This window comes from Rhea pennata, chromosome 3 (assembly GCF_028389875.1).
Source record: "Rhea pennata isolate bPtePen1 chromosome 3, bPtePen1.pri, whole genome shotgun sequence".
NCBI classification, from domain to species: Eukaryota; Metazoa; Chordata; class Aves; order Rheiformes; family Rheidae; genus Rhea; species Rhea pennata.
Genome location: NC_084665.1, coordinates 110,156,647 through 110,179,051, shown reverse-complemented (window position 1 = coordinate 110,179,051; position 22,405 = coordinate 110,156,647). Strand labels below are relative to the sequence as shown.

Genomic DNA, 22,405 nt, shown 5'->3' with positions numbered 1-22,405 from the left:
GAACCCAGTACCTTAAATCATTCATTAGCTTCTGTTTTAGAAATTTGCCCTTGACTACTGCATTCCTGCTGCTGTCAATGGAGAGGATGCTGCACACAAGGAGCACACATTCTGGTCTGCCTGGCATTTTCCTTTCTTTCTGCATGCCTGTAAAACCTGGACCTAATTAAATACTCTCCTTTATTATCTCGCTTATGTTAATCTCCTCTGTTTGAATGCGCTGATATTCTGGTAACTATGCTCAATTTTTTAAGGTCTTATCAAGGATTTAGGTGACAACAAATAAGCCACTGACTCCTGCAGGGATGCTTAGAACTGACTGAGACGTCTGGGCCTCCTGCACCCACCACCTGCACCAGCTGCGCTTCTCAAAAAGGAACGTAAAAGGGCCAGAGCGGGTTTCTCTGGTCTGTGCTATGAACTAACTAAACAGGAACCAGCTCTGATCTGGAAATTGTGCAGCCCTGTGAAGGAGGCTCCTTGGTACTGGCAAAACGGGTTTACTAGCAAAAGCAGCAAAACAAACCCAAAACAAATTGAATCACTGTATGTTACTGAAACACCTGAAGCCCACTCTGCAGATCCTAGCAGCTATACTTCTACCTCTAAACACCCCTTTTTCTTTGCTATTCCTCAAGGCTTCTGTGCTTCAAATTGTCATTCATTTCAATAGGAGATCTGTGCATTAAGAAGCTGCAAACTTGGCATCTCCCAGAAAACACTACTAAACAAGTGGTGCAATGCTGAATCTCTCCTCCTGTTGAAAAACTGGCAAATGAGGTGCTCTGTTCCAGACTAAGGAGATGTATATGATTAGTCAGTCAGTGTGGCACCTACTTACACCAGCCATAAGGAAATTACGTACTAAGCATAATCCCCATAATGAATTAAGGCTGTCTTCAGACACAGTTAATAAGGTTTGCTTCAGCTAGATTTCACACGGAAAAAAAAAAAAAGAAATCAGCCTCCTGTAGCTCCAAATGCAGCACAGAAGCAGAGAGGGAGCAGAACCAGCTGACCTCCACAGACAGCAGCAGTCAACAGTCCCTGCGAAGGTCGCAAGGGCTTTTTGGCAGTCTTAAACCTACAGGCAGCTGCATGATAAATATACAAAGATCTCTCCCAAATTTGCAGCAGCCTCATCCCCTGGTAACTACTAGCTGCTGCTTTTTTAACTATACTTCTTTCTGAGCTTGACTCAGCTCTGCGGCAGCAGCCGTGACAAAAAGTAAGGAGCCAGAAACTCACAGGAGTGCGGCAGACTGCAGGGCAGAGGATTATGACAGAGCTAGGAAAAAAAATCCTTGTACTCTAAAAGGCGATCAGACTCTTGGTTTTAAAGAAAGAGAAAAAAGGGAAAAAAGTATGGGGATAATAAGGATGAAAATGAAGGTAGAAATGGGAAAGCAGGAGATAACAAGACAAAGGAGGCAAGGGAACAGCAGATATAAGGAGAGAAGAACAGAAACTTTTGGAGTGCTGTGTATAAATCTCGAATATCCGATTATTTCCCTGCCTTTTTTCTATCCCTTCTGAGAAGGAGAGTAAACATATTTGTTTGAATATACTTGCAAATGCCTTTATGATATATGCAGCTCACACAGGCACTCACTTTTTAAGGACATATCTAGATAGTGTACTAGTTCAAGTACAATGACACATTAAAGCTGCTTTACATCTGGTCCATTTGAAGAGTTCAGATAGGTCTGCACCATTCCATGTAGACATGCCTTTAGGGAATTGTTCAGAGCAAACTTTCACTCTGCTGACAACTATGCCCAGCCTCTTCCCATTGCAGAGGCAGACTTTGACTTCCCACACTCTCTAGGTAAATGTTATTCTAGAAGGAAGTTGATAAAATTTCCTTATTTTGTTAGCTGAAGCTGAAAGGTTTTTGTTTTCTTGGTATGAAATTTTTAGTTTCCAGGTTACTAGGCACCATGAATGGACCTAATTCATCATTTCATGTTCAATTTTTAAGCATTATCAAATGACCTCATTAACATAAATTCCATTAAAAAAAAGATGCTCAGACAACTAATTTGTCCAGATGACCTTTATGCAGTAATGAACCCTACACTATTGAAGTTAAACAACTCAGATAACAGCAACAGGAAAAAAAAAAAAACACAGGTGCAAATAAGATGATAAAAAATGATATTTTAGACAAATACTATCTAAATCTCATTTTTAAAAGTGACTTAGGTATTTCAGGTGTTTAAGTATCATGCATCTTCAGTGAGATTTAGACAGTTATGCACCAACATCCTAGACCAGTATGTATGATGGCAATTTGACCCAGAGAAATTCAGTGAGTTTCAGAGATGAGGACTGAGAGGAGGCAATGAGTCAAGGATTAAGATGAAACATCCATATAGCTCCTACAGCAATATGCTGAATTACTTATACTTTGCGCATTTCTAAAGAATGGCAGCCATGTTCTTTGTTTCTTCTAACTAGGAAAAAATTTTGATTTAGTACATCAATTTGATCAAAATAGAAGGCAAAACTGTGAAATTAATTCCAGCAAATAAATGTACAAGGTGCACCACTTCAGAGGCTGAGCAGGCTATGAGATGACATAAATGCTGTTTTAACAACTTTGAGGCAGTCTTGTGAAAACTTCTGATATACTTGGGCAAGCAATAAAAATACACTATCTGTGAAGAAAAGGTTTAAACAATACCTACCTTGTCTGTTCTCCTGTGCAATGTTAGTCATACTTCCATCTTCAGCTAAGCCTTGTTCTAAATTTTCTAGAATCTGGAGTAATTTTTTAAAAAAATAACTAACAGGAGTTTAAACAGCATTTTGCATTAAATGCAAATTATCAACAATTGACAGTCTACACGAAAAAATTCAGACAGGAATGTTTCACATCGAGACATTTCAAAATCACTGATTATTACCATAGCTAGATCATTTGCATAAAGTAAGAAAGCCTTTGTATTGTAGAAGCATATTAGAGTTTAGGTTTATGATACTTACAGACTGTTAAATGTCAGTGCACTCTAGGGACATACACATTTTGTTAAGCAAAACATGAAATACGTTCCACCAGAGAATGAATGTTAACAACAATGCAGACCACCAAATGGAGTTTTCACAGACAGCCATTCCCTCTTGCCTTCCCTCCACCCTACCCTGGGCTTTGGTTTTAAAGACAGCTTGCTCTTTATGACCTTAACGAATAAAGCGCTCCTTTTGGTTCTTTTAGTTTGCTTTGCAAATTTTGGGGTTTATTACTGTCTTTTTATTTACTATAGATTTTAAATAATGTAAATTATTGTGTGAATGAAGCATTTGTGTTATTATTGGAAGAATGAACATCAGTATTTACTGAAGTTTGTGTCTTAAGCACTTTTAAAATATGCAAGATTCCATTTAAAGTGCAAGTCAACTTTCCTTTTTCTCCTCCCATTAATTTCTCCCAATTTATTCTCTGACTCCTACAGATCTCCCCATTTTTCCTGTTACAGATTTATAACTTTGGTCACAGACCACTGCTAGAGATTCCCTTCACAATCCATCAAAGCTGCTTGCTCTTTAATCAGCTGCTATGGTTAGCCAATTAGCAAAATACAAGGCTCTTCCTCTTCTGGGGACTGGTGCTCTTGCCAACAGAGCCGTTAGCGTCTGTTAGTTTAAGAAGAGATTTTTTTTTTACATTGGGAAAGCATTCAAATTGTGCTCAGTGCTTTCTAAGCAGACTCTTAAAAACAACACAGAGGAAAACCTCAAAAGCAAGGAAAGGCAAAATTAATCTGACCTCAAATGGCTTTTTGGTGCCTTCTACAGTCAATGAAGGCCAATCAGGAACTCCAGAAACTGAATTCATGCTACCTATTTTAGATATCTTCAGATGGAAGGGATTGCCCTAAGAGATACCAATCTCTTTTCATAGACTACAGTGAAAGCCTGAACTCAGGTGCAATAAATTTAACTACATGTAACTTAAGAGCTAGGCGAGGCATACAATGAAATGACTGCAGTTACCACATGCCAGCTGAGCCAGGGTAATTTTCCCTGCAAGAATTGTTAGCCCCTGACAGTACAAGGTAACACGATTTACTGTAAATGTTGTTCGTAGAGGGCTAAGCTAAGTTGCCTGATCTCAAATTTTGTGAAGCTAAGAGCATACACTTGTACAGATACTGTGGCTTAGTTCATAGGTGGCAATTTAGGACACCATAGTAGTGTGCTTTTGAGACTCAGTCACATTTTCAAAAGCAGTGTAGCCACTTAGGGTTTACTTAGAAATCAAAGCACCAGATTTTTAAAAGTGTTAAAATGTCAAGTGTATAACTAGGCACCTCATCAGGCACAGAAACAAACACCTTCCTTTCCTCAAGCCAAAAACCTTAGTTTCTATTCTAGACCAGCCTAAAAAGTGACCTTTCTCTTCCCTAGGAAACACAGTGATCACTTTTCAGTCTTAGATGTTCCTACTCTTGAAATTATAACATAACAAATTACCTTCATCAATGAGGCATACTATCTTGTTGAAAAACACAATGGATTTGTTTGCAAAGCCCTTCTGTAAAAACATGCTAACATAATCAGAAAAGAAAGAATTAGATATGAAAATGCAATTAGAGTATTAGATTAACCATTCTATGACATCTACTTGGGGATATCTAGCCATCACCTCAAGCTCAACGTAATTAAAACAGAACTGGGGGCTGATTTGAGGCTAATTGGTTTATTCCCTAGGTTTATCTCCTTTTGCCCTTCTTAAACATAGGAACAACATCAGCAGTCTTTCAATACTTGAGAATTTCCCCAGTTTTCCAAGAATTGTTTAATATTAACATTAATGATTCAAGTAGTTCCTCAGTGTATGTTACGTGGGTTAGCTGATATGAAATTTTTAATCTTAGCAGCTCCTCTCATCTTTCTTTTCCACAGATGGTAAACTGTCTATTCTAGCAATATCATATGGGATAGCTCTAAACATCCTTATTTAAAATATAAAAAGTAGTAAGCACTGAACAGTTCTACCATCTAGTTTAAACAACATTTGTATATATGACCTATGCTTTTTCTTGTTTTGAATGCACACGTGTTATAAACACACACATTAATTACACTGGTTAGTATTATTTTGCTGAGTTGTTTCATTCTCTATCAATTGCCTGTATGCTTTAACAACTTACTTATGCACATCACCATTTGCATTTTTAATTTCCTATCCTTAAATATCTCTTTCTTCTTTCATAATTTTTAATCAGCATTAGCTTCTTACTCAAAATAACCCTTTTTGGTGTTTGTGGAATTGTGCCTTTTTGGGTACTCAGATTGGTGCATTATTATTTCTAAAAACTCACCAAACAAGGCATGAAGAGAAATACCCCTTACAGTGAAGGCACATATGAGAAACAGAATACTTGCATATTCTTGGTAACTGAACCAGGACTGGAGGTTGAGTGAAAATGAGATAGCAAAAGCCATCTGTAGCTAAGAAACCAAAAGTTTCATCAAATTGGAAGTAAAAAATAAGACTGGGAGATATGAATTGTATGTAGAGGATGGTCTGGTAGAAAGACAACATGAAGGAGGGATGGAACTATGGAGGAGGTGGCAGATGGGCAAATGGCACAAGAAGTTTTTTAAAATTTTGCAAGGATAACACTTGTAGAGACTTTTTTAGGCAGCTAGACTGTTATCTCATCTACTAGTGCTCCACTCACCTGGTGGAAGAGGACAGTACAGCTCTGTCATTTGAAGAATCAGAGTTAAAACGCAAAACAGGTTACACTATGGGATGTTATTTCAAAGAGGTCTCCTTCATTCAGCTAGGAAGCTTGGTCACAAACATGGGATGAGTTTAGTCCAAGCCTGACGATTTGTTCTTTTGGCATGTCCTTAGCAGCCTTAGCACTGAAGTGATCATGAGTATGTTTTTGTATGAATACTTGAATAGAACAAACCCTTTTAAATAATTGCTCCTACTGCTTCGGTGTTTGGAGACTATTTACTTTAAGCAGATGTGTAAGTGCAACAACTCACTGAAGCAACTCATATTGGGAAGACCAGTGACAACAGAGACAATAATAATTTCACTACATTTTCTCAAAAAAACATATTAGGCCTTTGGCTTCATAGATTATTTTATTCCTAAATGTTGCACCTAAAAACAAGAGATGTAAAATACCAGATCAGATCTTGATTACAAATTTGCAGGAATACTAGAAAATGATTTTTCAATCAACCTCCAATCCTAGTTCAATTACTAGAAATACCTAAGTATAGATAGGCTGAAGAGACTGAGTTACCAGAATGCTGACAAAATAACTATGGCTAGATCTTCAAGTCTAATGGCTAATCTGAAGTTGACAAGTATCTCTAGAGTGCACGGAAGAAAAAGCAAGAGGGAATTTAGGAGGTTAAAAAGAGGTATCAGACAGGAATAATGGAATTACATTAAGAAAGAGAAACAGAATAAGAAGACAGATTTCCGTATGATAAGAATACATCAGCATTAGCCTGGAATAGCCTCCCAGGGGAAGTGGTCTCGGCTCCATAGGCTGGCTCATTAAAAGCTAAAAAACAGCCTTGCATTGCAAAGAGACAGACTAGGTGAGCTAATAGGTCTTTTCTCTCTTCTAGCTTTTATGCCTCCAAGATCACCTCATTTACATAATGACTATTCGTATGCCCTTCAGTAAATAAGGATGACCAAAGATCATTTTTCCATTTTTTAAAGTAGTAAAGTAAAACACTGGAGGCTTTTGTTTGAAAGTCCCCCTAATTCTGTTATAACCCAAATGGTTCCCAAGCGTCATATACAAATATGAAGAATAATTAATATACATTGGTTATGTTAGTTTCCTCGTTATGTCATGTTTTTCCTTAAGCATTATGTGCTCTAGTCGTGAACATTCCACATGTGATCTAGATTATTAGACTAACAGCATTCCATACAAAATTAAAACTGGTGTACAAACAACGGGTTTTCCAGACAATCCTGCATGACTTCAAATGGTTAAATTATCATGAATTTACAATTGCTTTTTAAAAATGTCTTTATCTGTACAAGCTCTCCTTTTTCACACTCTTGTTCCTACAGTTGTTTTTGAACTGCTCAAAAAGACAAGGTATTTAATTAAATGCAAACAACTGAAGTGATCTGCAATGAGGTGTTTAGATTAACTAATCAGAAATATCCCCTTGTGAAGGATGGTATGCTTTATTTGTTTGCAGTTCGCAGTTTTCTGTGTGCTGTACTTCAAAAAGCAGTGCCCACCAGCACCATGAATAGCTTGTCTGGTCTTCTGAACCCTGGTCCTGGTGGAATATGTCAGAAGGAAGGGGAGATGGCTCCTATACTGACATCAGTTAAGTATGTTCACCTGGGAGCAACTTCACAAATTTAGAATAAAGAAAGAGAAATCAGGGAACTGACAGCAAGTGCACAGAATGGGGGATTCTTTGGAAAAGCCAGTAAAAGACATAGAACCAGACTCAAAGAAACTTTTCCAAAGGGCACAAGGAATCACACAGAGTCTGTAGTGCCATAGGAAGCCACCAGAGGTTGATGCAGTGAGAATCTACTTAAAAGGATCTGTTCTTCAAGAGCTTAATGGGCAGGGAAAAGAGTATCTTTTATTTGCAGATCTCCTTTATTTCTTTTTCCTCTCCTCCAATTTCTTGTATTTAAACAAATAATCAGTCTAGTTTATGTTCAAACAAAATCTTGCATTAGAGTTCAAAAGCTTCCTTAGTATATTGGCCAGGCTTTAAAGCTATGCACCAAAGGAAAAGCGAGTAGGCAGAGCCACCTCAAGGTTTTAGATAACTTAAGGGTCTTGAAAAGAGGGGAAAAGAAGCTAATATTCTTCCTCTTTCATTCCCCTTTTGATCAGTAACACTTAATCTGTGGAGAATCAGGGTTAACTACACTGTAATTAAGATACATCCATTTCAACACAGTTAACCACCAGCTGATGAACACTGCCTTCTCAGGTGTGGCTTCCTCATTTACATTCATACAATTTTCTCCCCTGTTTACCTGATAAAAGAGCTTAGACACTAGCTAACTTTTAAGAGGCTAGTGGTGCCTTCATGACTGAAGGCAGACAACATGACACTTAATACTATATCACACAAAAACAAGATATGAGACATTTGTTGATCTACTGCAAGTTGGGATAGGCAAATATCAGTAGCAGCAGTGTGAAATCCTGCAACAGAGGACTATGACATTTTCTAGAAGAAAATTCCTTCAAATTGAGGAGGACTGCTTACTTACAAATGCCAAAGGTAAATGCTGGAGAGAATAGGCTGACAGTAATATTAGATGAGATGGTCATGAATAAAAATATTATTCATGAAGCCCTAAGTGCTTTCCAGAAGTAGTTTTTGGCCAAACTTGCTACATCTTCAAGAATTTCCGAATAAATTCTTTCCAGCTCTACAGCAAAATGCCACATTCATCACCTATTACCAAAAACTTTCTTCTTTTCTCTCATAATAGAAAGAACAATGTTTTTTGACAGTAAACATTTGGTTATCCTAGTGAATTATGATTCAGGCAACTATAGTAATAAAAATTCTTCATTTCTATTATTCAATTCATTTTCACAAGTAAATATAGGAAATTTCCAAAGAATACTGCAAATAAAATGTAATTATATGTTATAAACAGTTTTGAAATTTTCAGTGTCGGATAAAACAATAAGGCTTCATTTCTTCTGGTAATTAACACAATTTATAACACTTACAATCATTCATCTATTAGATTACTAGGGAAGATTTCTGTTAAAAATTTAAGAATGGATGCTTAACACTTAGGATATTTGGTTTAGTGGACTGAGATATGGATATTGCTTACAACTCATCATTCCAGGCTCAGCACTGACAAATTCCATATTATAATTTAGGCCCTAATTTTATATTGTTGCAACTTGGAAAAAAAGAAAACCCTAAACAAAAAAATAGTTTGTATTTCTAGTCCTAAATGACTGGCATTTCTAAAACAAACTATCTAGACTGTTTCTGAAAGAGAAAGCATAAGTCTTGGTCATTAACAGCTATGTTTCTGGGATAGTTGTATGCAGCTGAGTGAGGAAAAAAAGGCCTCTCTCACTTGCCCTTGAACGTATTACACTGTTCTCTCAGTGTCTTGCCTGGCATAAGCAAGAAAGCAAGGGAACTATCTTTTCTATTAGTCTATATGTTTTAGTCAGCAGAGTTACCAAGCAGAGGAGAGAAGGATGCTGCCTCCTAAAAGGCAAAAAAAGAGTTAATGATTTCTATTAGTGAGTTCCTCATTTGTATCATTTGTTTGACAGAGTCAAAATATGCTAGCTCAAACCGTATGTTCTGGATAAGGACAGTAAAATATATTCCTTAAATATTACAAAATGCTGTTGCATGGGGAAGCTGTTACCTTGGTGCAGATTATCTTCATACTGTGCAGTCTATCAAGTGATTCCTGAGGATTACCTAGGTACTGAGGAAGTTCAGCATGCAAAATCCGCATGGAGAAAGGAACCATGGAACCTAGAATCATAATTTTTATTAAGTGTGTTTGCTGTAACCATTAGTGCACAATCTGCCTACATTCTGTAAGGTATTTCTCACTTGTATATGTGACAAACTCCATTTTGCCTTCAAATTCTCATTTCCCATACATAATCAAGACAGTATGAAAAAGGTGCACCTAATTCCATATTCCAAAACAAGGTGGACACAAAAGTATAATATATATTAAAGATTTTTATAAACCAATTACAATGAAGGATAAAAATGGAAGATTACTCAAGTTTTACCTTCGACATTACTCCTGACATTTAATAACTACGCATTATTTTACAATCAATACAGAAAAATTAAGATGGAATTATAGGTCTTAAAAGGTATGTCTGCTAAAAAAGGTATATAATTTGGGCAAGCAAAACCAATTATATGTATTTTTTTTCCCAATAAGCAGAAAGCTGATGTACAGAACCCCTACATTGTAGCCAAAAAAAAAGATAGAAATACAACATGAATCAAATGAAATTAAGAATAAAACCACTCTAATGAAGAACAGAAAAGCATGCTACAATAGAAGAAATTTTTAAAAAGGAAGTTCTCCAACAAATTAGAATATACTATAAATACTTGATTGTTCCTTTTGATATTAATATCCATAGGTCTGTGTAAAGATTGGAATCTACTATGCTTTGCAGAGATCATTCCTTAGGTAAGTGTTTACAGTAGATAACTTTCAGTCTGTGCTTTACTTCATGAATGTTGCATCTTCCACAAAGAGTTACTGAACAACTCTGCTGTGAGATCTACTCTAGAAAAGATAGCGTGTTTTGTGTATTTTTCTGATTTACTGAAAACAAACAATAGGGAAATAATTTTAAGGAATATCTGTGGGGGAAAAAAAGGTTTCTTCCTTTTTAAATTAGCTGACATCTTTTTTTTTTTTTTTTTTTTACCAAGGGTCCAATCCTCCAATCCGGTAAATTTGCAAGCACTGACTTGACAGACAATTTCAAGAGCTCTAAGGAAATCCTACAGCATGCAGTATGTTGCTTTCAGATATCTGCATATTCTGTTTACATGGGCAATTACACTGAATATGACCATAAACTGAACATTACTAATTACACTGAATATGACCATAAACTGAACATTACTATTAAAAAACAGAACAAGCATAATTGGGAAAGAGGCCTTGCAAAATAGTCTAAGGTTCTAATATTTTAATATAATTCATTTACTTAGTTTGGACATATTCTAAAGGGACTTCCCTCTTGAGTCACCCCTTGGCTCATCTTTTTTCACAAATAGGACTCACAAGCTTTTTACATTTTTTTGTACCTGTTCTTAAAAAGCTTGTATGTCAAAGAGCTAAATGCTATATGCAATTAGTCACTGCCTCTAAATATTATTTCTAAGGGAGACAAAGTTTTAATCACAAAACCAACTCAGTAATTATGACCTTATGAGTAAGCTAATTACATCTACCTAAGTTCTCTTTGGCCAAAGCTAAGTATTCCCAATGGCCTCTGTGACTGCTGTGTTCTCTGTAAGGAAGTATACACAAGTTTTGTACTTCATCATACATGTACAATAAGAAAACAAAACTGCCTTTAAAATTCTCTTTTAGAGGGATTATTAAAAAGGTCATTCAACCAATATAAAAAGATATTAAAGGTTTTATTTATTTATCCTGACATCATCTAGCATGATACAAGAAAAGGTGTGTAAGTGTATGGATGGTGAAAAACAAAAAAAAAGAAGGCAAAAATAACTAGAGAGTAAATTCTGAGCCAGAATACCATGCAAAAAATTGTTTTATAGAGATATGCTAATACATAAACTATACACCTTCAGGAAGCAGAGTTTTCTAAAAAAAAAGTCTTGTTCATGTAGTAAAGCTTTGGAAAATCTGACATATAAAATGTAAAGACTCTAAAGTTTTAGCAACATTTTTGGTTAATGACAGTGTTCTAACATTTTCAACTCTGAACAATGTTGTATTATTACATTCTCTTGTAAAAACCAGCAAAAGGCCAACACAATAAATACTCCTACAGAAAATCTGAATTGGAAACAGCACAGTTCAACATACAGGCAGATAGATATTTAACGGAGCACAGATGAAATGTCTCACGTTATCAATTTCTATAAAATTTATAAAACATTTTGTGAAATACTTTTGGGGATTGCATATTTTGTAAAGTATTGGTCTTCCCTATTGCTGAATAGAGCCATGCTGTTATGATCCATGCAATGGGAAGCAAAAACCCATTACGCATCACTAATCTACATCATCAGAACTGGTGTCATAGCATGTTAGAATGACGAATGGGACTCTAGGCCAACTTATACGTTATAAGAATCTGATTTATTTGCTACACAACTAAGTCTTTCGTTGCGATAAGCATTCAGAACTGTATTGCTTCAAAATGTACTTTATTAAGGTATTATTTCTTAACCACCAATAATCTAGTATTCCATTCAGAGTACGTGACCACAACACACTCCAGCATGGTCCTTAGCAGGAATGTTAGTAAAACGATTTAGGTCTCACCGAACAAAAACAGAAGGAAGCCGGCCCGCATGGAAAGGGTGGTCAGTGCAATGACTTTTCAAATCAAAATTTAAATTACTATTTCACTCAGGATGATCTAAAAAGTAGCCAACAGTTTCTTTGCTCTCTCTTTTTGAAACTCACAATGTAACGAGTATCCTGTATGTAATTTTCCTTTAAGTACAGAGCAAATCCTAGCAGTGAAATTTTGTTACTTACTGCCTACTAAACAAGCTGCAAACTTTTACTTTAGATCTCAGAAACACTAATTGTTTCTGCCCTATTCCTCAGTTTCCTTCCACTCCTCCTGAAAAGAGCATGTTTTACACAAAACTAGGTCTGTTCTACCAAGGGTGTGGTAACAGTGGAGAATTAAACAGTGAGAAAAGAAACTAGCTTTTAACTTTGGTAAGGCTGTCTTACCACTCCATGCAAACAGTATTTTGTAACTTTAAGTCAAATCAGATGAGAAAATTGTTCATAATAAAATTTGTAGCACGCATCCAAGCCACTCATACACACATATTCCTCAAATACTATTTATAAAAAATAAAAACTCAGATTTTTTGAGAAGTAAATTTCCCCACAAATGTCCCTATCTCCAAATAAGCTTTTTTAAAAGTTAAATTATATAAAGTGTGGTTAAGATAAGCTTAAGCTTGTAGTTAAGCTTATATAAGTGTAGCGAGAGCTGGGCCTCTTCAGCCTGGGGAAGAGAAGACTGAGGGGGGATCTTCTCAATGTGTACAAGTACCTGAAGGGAGGGTGTCAAGGGGACGGGGACAAACTCTTTTCAGTTGTCCCATGTGACAGGACAAGAGGCAATGGGCAGAAATTGAAGCACAGGAAGTTCTGCCTGACCGTGAGGGGGAATTTCTTCCCTGTGAGAATGATGGAGCCCTGGCACAGGTTGCCCAGAGAGGCTGTGGAGTCTCCTTCTCTGGAGCTCTTCAAGGCCCGCCTGGATGCAACCCTGTCCAACATGCTCTAGGTGACCCTGCCTGAGCAGGAGGGTTGGACTAGATGATCTCCAGAGGTCCCTTGCAATCTTACTGATTCTGTGATTCTGTAATATATCTACTTTAGTTCCTATATTTATAAACTAATTTTCTGGTTAAAAAGAATGATCATAAATTTACTTTAGACTTGGTAAACTTTTGAAGATTTATGAGTGGTACTTGCATAAAGTGCCAATGCAATCTACATGCAATCTACATACACTTTTCTTGAAAATATACAGCATTAATATGAAACGCATATGAAGAGATCTAGTCATCAAAAGAACTTTATGACTCCTGGTTAATATTTGTGTAAAAACTGAAAAAAAAAAGAGAGAATGAATATATTCTACTACTATATTATTTCCGTCATGCAAAATGTGTTTCTACAGTTTTCTCAAAACTAAGAAAGCAGAATAATCTTTGAACTAGTTTGAGAGCAAAATCTCAAGAGCGAGCTTGAAGGCATGACAGAAGCAACAGCAAGTTACTAAAAGTCTTTTCAGAAGGTGGACGGTTATGAACCCTCGTTATCAAAAGACTTAGCAAGGCGACGTGTGTGCACTATGGTGGGAGTGAAAGACTGGGATCATAACTGGTTTGCGAAGCAGCTCAGCCAAGTTGCACGGGGAGAACGGAAGATGAAAAAGGTGAAGACAAACTATAATATGACTTTTGCGAATCTTATGCAAAGCCTCATCAGTTCACTGATAAAATGTACCAAGCAATCAAGTAAGAGAATTGCAGAAAGTACTAACTTAGAACACTTAAGCAAGTTAACAGATCTCAGTAGGAATTTTGGTCTAAACAACATGACTTAGATTTATTGCTTTATGACACAACTGTATCATGTTGCATCAAAGGCACGACTTTCAGCTTTTCTCTGCTGAGACTAAGAAAGCTAGTGCAGAAGTGCCCATTCTCATTAAAAAAAGGAGAACACATATGAACACAAATCTGCAAAAACACAGCTTTTACTGTCTTACGAGGCACATAAGTTGTCTGATTAAAATAAACGTTTTTTCTAACATTTTAATATGAGGATGATGAGAAAAAAAGAATTGAGCCTTAATAACGTGACTGTCACAAATTTTGCTTAAAAAAAGATGCACAATTAAAAACATTCAAAGCCAATGTAAGAAGCTGAACTGAAAAAAGAAAATAAACACCACTTTAATAAGTTAAAACACAGAGTATGTTTAAATGTGACCATCAACAATTCGGTTTAGTTAATTATGTTACATGTACTACATATATAGTACATACATACTATATACAATCAGATGTCTGACATAAAGTTGTATATAAAGTAAAAAAACCCACTATATTAAAAATGTACTTTTAATAATTATTAAAGCAAGATGAAACAGAAAACATTTTCATTAGTTTACTTTAATAGGTAAAGATATTTCCTAGTTTCTTAGCAATTCTTAGCAATGTGCTTCTGCACAATTTTATGCAACAATTAAGGATTTTTAAATGGCACGTTGAAACAACAGAAAAAGTAGATTTATTTGCAAGTATAGGCAAAACACAAGGCAAAAATACACTTTTTTTTTTCTTTCCTAAAGACAGTCTAACACATTACAAAATTCAGACATTGATAGCAAGGATAATACAACACTGATCTCCGCAATCCCTGAAAATGACAATAAATCAATGCCAACATACAAAACGTGTACCAATGTATAAAAAAAGCACTCTTGTGTTTCTCCTAAAAAGGAGTGAAAGTTAGACTTCATGCTGCCCATTCAGGACAGCACACTAATATAATTAATATACACAAAAAATATTTTTGATGATTTTTATCTGAAGATAGTAATAAAGGAAAAAAGAGTTAACGAGCCACGCTGATAAAAAATATCATGTAGCATGCATGAATTTACTTATCTAGCACTCCAAAATTGTAAAAATCTGATCTCTGTTAAAAATTATTTGTCATCCCACCTCCAGCTTTACTTTCTGCACTAGCTCCATTTACTCAGCAAGGACTAGATGGGGGTATTGCCAGCTGCTTCACTGGTTTGAGTGCCTAGAGGCTGCTACAGCAGCTCTGAAAATGGCCAAGTTTCTCCTGAACCTATTTAAAACCAAAAACATTCATTAGAGGTTCTTTGAAGGCATCTATATTTTTTGAGTGTATTATCTAGCAATCCTAACTCAGAGACACTGCTATCAGTTCAGTCTCTGTAACATAAATGTAACATAAATGTAACATAAAAGTTGCTACGTAAATTCATTTTTTTTTGTAATATGAGAGAAGGAATAACATATCCTAATGTATTTGTGGGATTAAACAAAAACATACTGCTTCATTTGTAAACAGGATAATCCAAGTATATTTTCCAATGTGAATCATAAAACTGTGAGAAATGCACGAGAAAACTACAGCTTGACTGCAGAAAATCCATGAAAATTAGGTAAAATTTATCTGCTCAGCAAATTTTAATGAGCGCTAGCTTGATGCCTGGTTTTTGGTACCTAGGTTACGCATGCTAAAATCACTAACTTATCTTTACAATACCAAGAAACATAAGCTGCACAAAATCACAGAAACAGGGTTACTTGGCAAAGTATTACCATACCAACCTCCTATGGAATATAAAAGTTTTTTAAAATCTTTCATTATCTAGAAACAATTGCAAACCATTCTTTAAATAACAATATCTGGAGCTCCACTCAGACTTCTCAGAAGGATTATTGGTGATCTGTGTTGGCTACTAGTAACAAACACCTCTGAGATGAAAAGGAAAGGTTTCCTTGAAGCACACAGAAACAAAGGCAAGAACAAGAGACTGTTGTTTTCTCATTACTATTGCACTCAGCTCAATTGTACCCCTTAAATCTAGCTTTCCTTTTTGCCCATTGCCTCTAAAAAGTAAACAAACACTCAGACCTGATACTCAAAAGCCAGCAGCGTGCAAATGATACCCAATTGCCTCTGCAGCAGCTCCTACCAAACTGCAGGGCCTGCTGCAGTGCTTTTCTAAGCATGCTCCCTCAGCTAACAGCACATTAGCCCTGTCAGTAGCTGGAACAAGTTGCCAGCGTAGTTTTTTCTCTGCATAAAAATTTTGTCACCAGTGAAGTGGAAGAGAACTTTGTAGGTAACACTACAAACAAAATAGGAAGGAAGAAAAAACAAAAAGACAAAATAGAAGCTGAAGAGCCACTGGTTAGGAAAGGAGATAAAACAAGTATTCAAGGGTCAAAACAAAAATCTATCCCCCCCCACACTTTTCCTCCAAAGCTACCTTTGAAATCAGTTCAATGCAGTTACAAAAAGAAACTACACAGCAACCTATTTTATGAAAGACCCAAAACTTCCATATGATATACAAATGACTTTTCCTCCTCTTCCATTTCATACCTGCTAATTAATTACTGTAGTAAGCTAAAAAAATAGTTTGAATTGTCAACTGTAGTAGCTGAATTGTAAGGAAAAAGTTTTTCCAGGCAACAACAGGAAGTTACAGGAATGCTACTACCAGTCCAGACAGTAAACAAATCTTGTGGTTTAATGGGAACTTTGACCCAAGTCCTGAATCAGGGATGACTTGCAGTTGGTATTACTCCAGCAGCAGACCCTAGGACAGGATGGCACCCTACTAAATGTCTAGCTATACATAGTGTTTTGGGCGGCTACCCACTCCGATCGGTTCTCCCTGCAGACAGCTCGCTTGCCTGCGAGGCAGGCACGGCCCCAGGAACCCTTCCAGGTGTGCTGCAGCGCAGCTGCCCACACAGAGAGTGGTCTTACTTTCAACACATATTATACATTGTTGGTAATTACAGAAAAGTTCATTTGTTTCTCGTATTTCTGAAATATGTTTCTCATATTTCATTTGTTTCTCATATTTTTGCTCAGGCATAACGCAAGGGGATGTCTTGTTACTAACACGCACAAGAGCTCTTTCAAAAAAGAGTCTGGTATCTCTACACAGTATTGTATGGCACTGTGTAGATCCATATCACCTGGAACAACTCAGGAGCACAGTTTTTGCCAAGATTAATTTTTGCTTTAGGGTCTTATTTGGCACACTGAAAACCAAATGAATTTCACACTGACTATACCAGTCTATGTCTTTTGTAAGCACCCAGAAGAAAATGTCTTCTTTAAGGATGGGAGACAAAACAATACTAGATATGATTTTTGTCAAAATTAGTTCTTTACTTTCCATTAGTAATTTATGTTGTATGACTAGTAATGTCACCTGCTGAACCAGAAAATTTGAGTACCTACACTCCACGAATTAGCCATGGAGAAGCATGCATGCACTTATGGGCAACACAACTGCTTCAAGACCCCTACCCAACAATTTCAGCAGGGGCAGAAACTCCCATGACCTTGAGCCAGCCAACACTGGGTTAATAGCATTACACTCTATCTAGTTTTCTACTATTGTGTTGCAAACAGTTAAAAATTTCACCTAGTTATACCTTTGATGAGTCTACTTGGTTAAAGTTCAGAAAAATAATGATTTGAAAGCATGAAGAGACAGTTCTTTACACTTCTTTAACAGTTTGCTCCAATTTGTGCCAGCTTCTCCAGAAAAACAAACTGGTGTTTAACTGTAATTTCAGTATCAAGCTATAATGTCCTGATGAAGGTTTTGCTTATGCCTTGCTCTATTTATTCACTCTGATTTAAAAATCCTATTTAAAGTCACTGTTTTCCAGGGAACAGTCCTCTTTTCTTGGTTAAAGGTAATTTTTCTTTTAATAAAAATGTCAAATGACGCTGTTGAAATGGTGTAAAATAATAAAGAAAAAAAGAATAGCAAAAATTTCAAAGATTGTAAAGAATGAGATGTTTCTGAGTGGCTGAAAACAATGGTTTAGAATAGACACAGTTTCTTAATTTTATGCATCTGAAACTGAAATCTTACTAGAATTTATTTTCAAAGTACCATGGAAGCAAAGTTATGCTGATGTTCACATGAAAAAAAAGACATATAGTAATTATACGCCTCCATAACGACCGTGGCCAGGTTGTGCCAGGATGTGTACAAACACACAGTAAGACATCAAACCTTCCAGAAAATAATGAAGACCTAAGGAAATACTATCAAAAAAGGAAAGAGGAGAAAAAAGGAAATACTTTCATTTTCCAGTTCCAGAAATGAGAGAGAGAACTTACACGTTGTGCCCAGTGACACAAAGAAATTCTAGAACAAAGATGAGAACTTGTATCTGAAATTCTGATTGCGTAAGCAGAACACAATTCTTTCTTTCAACAATTCTTTCAACCAAGACAGAAAAAGAAATAAATGTTAACAGATGAAATAATAATATGCATATCAAAAAAGAGGCTGATTGGGAGTGGAAGCATTCCAGATAGAGGGAGAAAATGCTAAAGTGTGTCTGAAACTTTAGAAAGGGCTGTTATTTTCATCTTACATTGGTTAACAAGAAAACAAACACGAAGAGGTAATGACATTTGTTCATGACTCTAGTCGATCAATAACAATAGCATTATGAAGGTCTAAAGGGCAGATTGTAGAATTTGGAATACAAAATTTAATTAAAAAGCAGATTAAAGGTAAGGAAAGAAACTATACCTGTTTCAATAAGCGTGGTTTCATTGGGGAAAAAAAAAACAAAATAAGAGAGTAAGACTGAGTATATTAACACTAAGCTATAACAGAAATAAACGTGCTAGATTAAATACTTCGGGGAAAAAAGAATGACATTGTACTGGCAGAAAGTTTTCACCAACTTGGTTACTGTTAGACCATACTTTCAAGGCACACAGTGTAATGAAATTTGCTTTGCAAAAGGTGCTTATATATGTGAGTGGCTATGTTCACGTGATATCCCATGGAGATAAGAGGGCTTCATATAGACACTGGACTTTGACATGTGCTGCCTTCTGCAAAACATGTTTTGGATCAAAATCATGTCCTCTATTGCATGTTACTCAGTACAGAATTTAACAAGATGGCATAGCTTGCATGTATACCACCACAAATAAATGTAAAGTTCTTTCATAGAGCAAAACCACATCTACTAAGCTTAGATGATTCTTAGACAAAAGGTAACATCCTACAATTACTGTTAAGTATTGACATTTTATTTTCAGTAAAGTAAGACTGCTTCTAACATGATGTCTTATATTTGACATCTGTTGACAATCTTCAGGGATTTCACACCCATTTTATCTATAGAAAAGTCATAAGAGGAAAAATGGTTTCATTTTATTTAAAAAAAGCTTTCTTAATCATCTTAGATATCATTTTTAATTACAGTAGATCTATTTGTTTTCAAAGAATATGTTTTTTGATTGTCCTTTTGGAATGAATGAGTTTCATTCATTTATATTTTACCAGCATACAGAAGGCAAAATTGAAAAATGGAAGGAAAAAAATATCCTGAAAGTAAAATAGAAACTCCAGAAGTATGGGAACAGATGGAGTAAACAGCAAAATCAGGTAGAAGTTTCTGAGATCAGAGATTCCAATTTATATTTCTTTACGAACAGCTGCACATTTTCATAACTGACATAATACAACCACCACGCCAGTTCAATCAAATTCAATGTCTAGCCCTCATCTACAGCTCTTTCAGAGCAGAAAAAAGAGAATTCCAATGGCTAGCAGGTCTTTCTTCATATTTTCTTGTTGCAGAAATCCTTTCTCATTGGCCTTCTAGAGCTTATTTAATAAAACTTAAGCACCAGAAAGCAGCAGTAAGGCTGCTTTTATCATTTATAGAAAATATAACTAAATGCGATGATATGTCTATAAAAACCTCCCCTTCCCTGCACAAGGGAAAAGCAAAATACACAACATTTAGTCTCAGAAAGTTATTCTGCTTTATACATACATAGATTTACACACACACACACGCACGTATACTTGCATACATATACACAAACATACACATTTGTACATACTTGTTTATACAAGTATATATACACAATGTGCGAGTGTTGTCTGTATATACATACATGTGTGCATTTATATGTATATAGACATACATATACACATTTATAAATCAGAATAACTTTATCCACATACAAACACACACACACACACACACACACACACACACACACACACACAAACTCTTCACAACTTTTCTCTGTGGCACTTCTAACTGATGTTTATTTATAGATGCATAAAACAAGAAAAAAAAGACAGCAAAGGAGAGGGGGTGACATTAAAGTCAGGATAAAAGGCCTAAACAGAAAGTTAGTGAGAAAGAGGAAAAAAAATTGACTGTTCAATTCCAATAGCATATCTGTATAATTTATAAGAGATCTTAAAAAGTGATGATGTAGTAACTTTGAATCCTAACCTCGCTGTCTGTGAAAAGTAAACTTTAAACCCCAAAAATTCCAGATCTAACAGCATATTTAGTTTCCCAGCTTTTGTTTATTAGCTTAGTTCCACAGAGTCTCAAGAGGGGACAGTAGCCTAAATATTTGTAAGTACTGAAAGAAAAGATTTTGAAAATTTTATCTGAAATTGTCTGTTTCCATATAGTCTACAATTTGACCTATGAACACAGGCTGATGTTTTGAACTAAGATCTGATTTTGAAAGCCTGAAAAAAATACTTTTTCAATAAATGGAGACGTTACTTGCACTGAAAGAATTGAAGAACAGTAAGCATTGTCCTACCTGAATGGGATCATCATAAATCTTCGCTACTGATAGTTACCTAGTAAAGCAGAATTTGGAAATGAAGACGTTATCTACATGGTTAGTTGCTCATTTTTAAGGAATACTATATAAAGCTGGTGCTTTATATTGAGAATATGTAGCCTTGGGAAATAAGGCACAATTAAAATTTTTGGCAGCACTCTAGCCTCTTAAACTTATACATATGTTTCTTAACTAAAATATCTATACTATCTTAGTAAAAATTATATTTGCAAGTCCCTCTCACTACTCTAAATGCCTACCTGGAACCATAATGCTTGTCTGTTATTTATTCAATCTGTATTAGCAGATTCACAGGTACAATAAGGTAACACTGAAACAATACAACAGCTAGTGAATTTAAAGAGAAAGTACGAAGATATACACAATACTGTAAAAAAAAGTACTTGGCAAATTTTCCCATCCTTCTAGAGGCTTTAAAGTTTCTTACTGTCAACATGGGCTTGAAGAATGAACTCATCTGAGCATCTGCCAGTGCTGAAGGTTTGACATGCGAGTATGAATACACAGACACAGTACTACTTGTAGTAACATATGAGAAAATTAATAGCACATATAACAATGGCTTGATTCTTTTTCTTCAGTTTTTCTGCAGAATTTATTAAGCTAGGCATACTCCATATACTATAATTTCTTTAGTCTGTGCATTTCTTCTCCTATTTTTTTTTCTCTTTGGCTTCCCCTCCCCACATTATTTTTCTTTTTCTTGACTCCATTTCCCATTCTGCTTCAGTTTTACTAAAACAAAATGAGCATTTCATTCATAGTAGCATCCAAAAGCTCTGCTGGGGCAAAAGGAAAGCCAGCTTGAGCAAGGCTGCACCAAAAATGTGACAGCTGCCTCCTACTGGTACGGACAAGTAGGAGAGAAGAGGAAAGGAAGGCAGTAAACTCAAAATGGCCAAAAGTCACTTAAACAGCAGAAGCATCAATATGTTTTCTGTGAAAGCATATGGGAGATAATTTCCCCAATCCATTGCTGTCCTTCCTTGGGCAGTAAATGTTCTTAAATCATTCTGGTTGACGTGCACAAAGAGAACCAAGCTTCAGATGGCAGACAGACTTGGGAGTGATATATAGTTCTCTGCACTAGACACAGTCTAAATGTCTGTAAAATGCCCTCAGCACGCATTAGAGAGGAGTTCTAGATCAGTGTATTCACAGTGAGTACACTGTATCTCTGTCAGCAGGCATATAACAAGCTTCCTATTACATCTTATATAAACTTTCTTCCATTTCATACGCTTATGAAATGAAAAAAAATATTATATATTATTACATATTATGTTTCACCTTAGACATCAGCACTGAAAACTTGCCATCAGCATGAGTTACTTAATGGGTCAGGATGAGAGTTCTAGATCAATTATGGTAAGGATTCCTTTAGAGGGATCTGAATTTCAAAGCTGAATAAAAGCAATAAAATAAATTAAGAGTACTAATGAGTAAGTAAGGACACTTTGAAAATAAAATCTCACAAAATCAAACATTCTGTGTTTCATTTCATTCTTTTCATTTATTTCTACTAAAAGCTCAAACTACACTGGATAGCATTAACGCCAGAAAAGAAATATAAATCTAACAAAATGTACTATCACCACCCACCTGAAAGTGTCTTCCTATTGCGGCACACACTGCTATATCCTTGTGGCCACAATACAACCACAACTTGAAAAAAAATTTGTGCAAGGATTAGTAACAGTTCAT

General features: G+C 35.8%; 1 protein-coding gene across 2 annotated transcripts in view; it reads right to left on the bottom strand.

The window, feature by feature from the left end:
• The window catches only part of TRAPPC12 (trafficking protein particle complex subunit 12), a 60,656-nt gene that overhangs the window by 16,677 nt on the left and 21,574 nt on the right, over positions 1–22,405 (bottom strand). For both annotated transcript variants that reach the window (XM_062572991.1, XM_062572990.1), the window contains 2 exons: positions 9,392–9,504; positions 2,691–2,763 (listed from right to left, as the gene is read on the bottom strand). In XM_062572991.1, the coding sequence (XP_062428975.1) occupies positions 2,691–2,763; positions 9,392–9,504 (186 nt within the window). The remainder of the gene's footprint in view (positions 1–2,690; positions 2,764–9,391; positions 9,505–22,405) is intronic.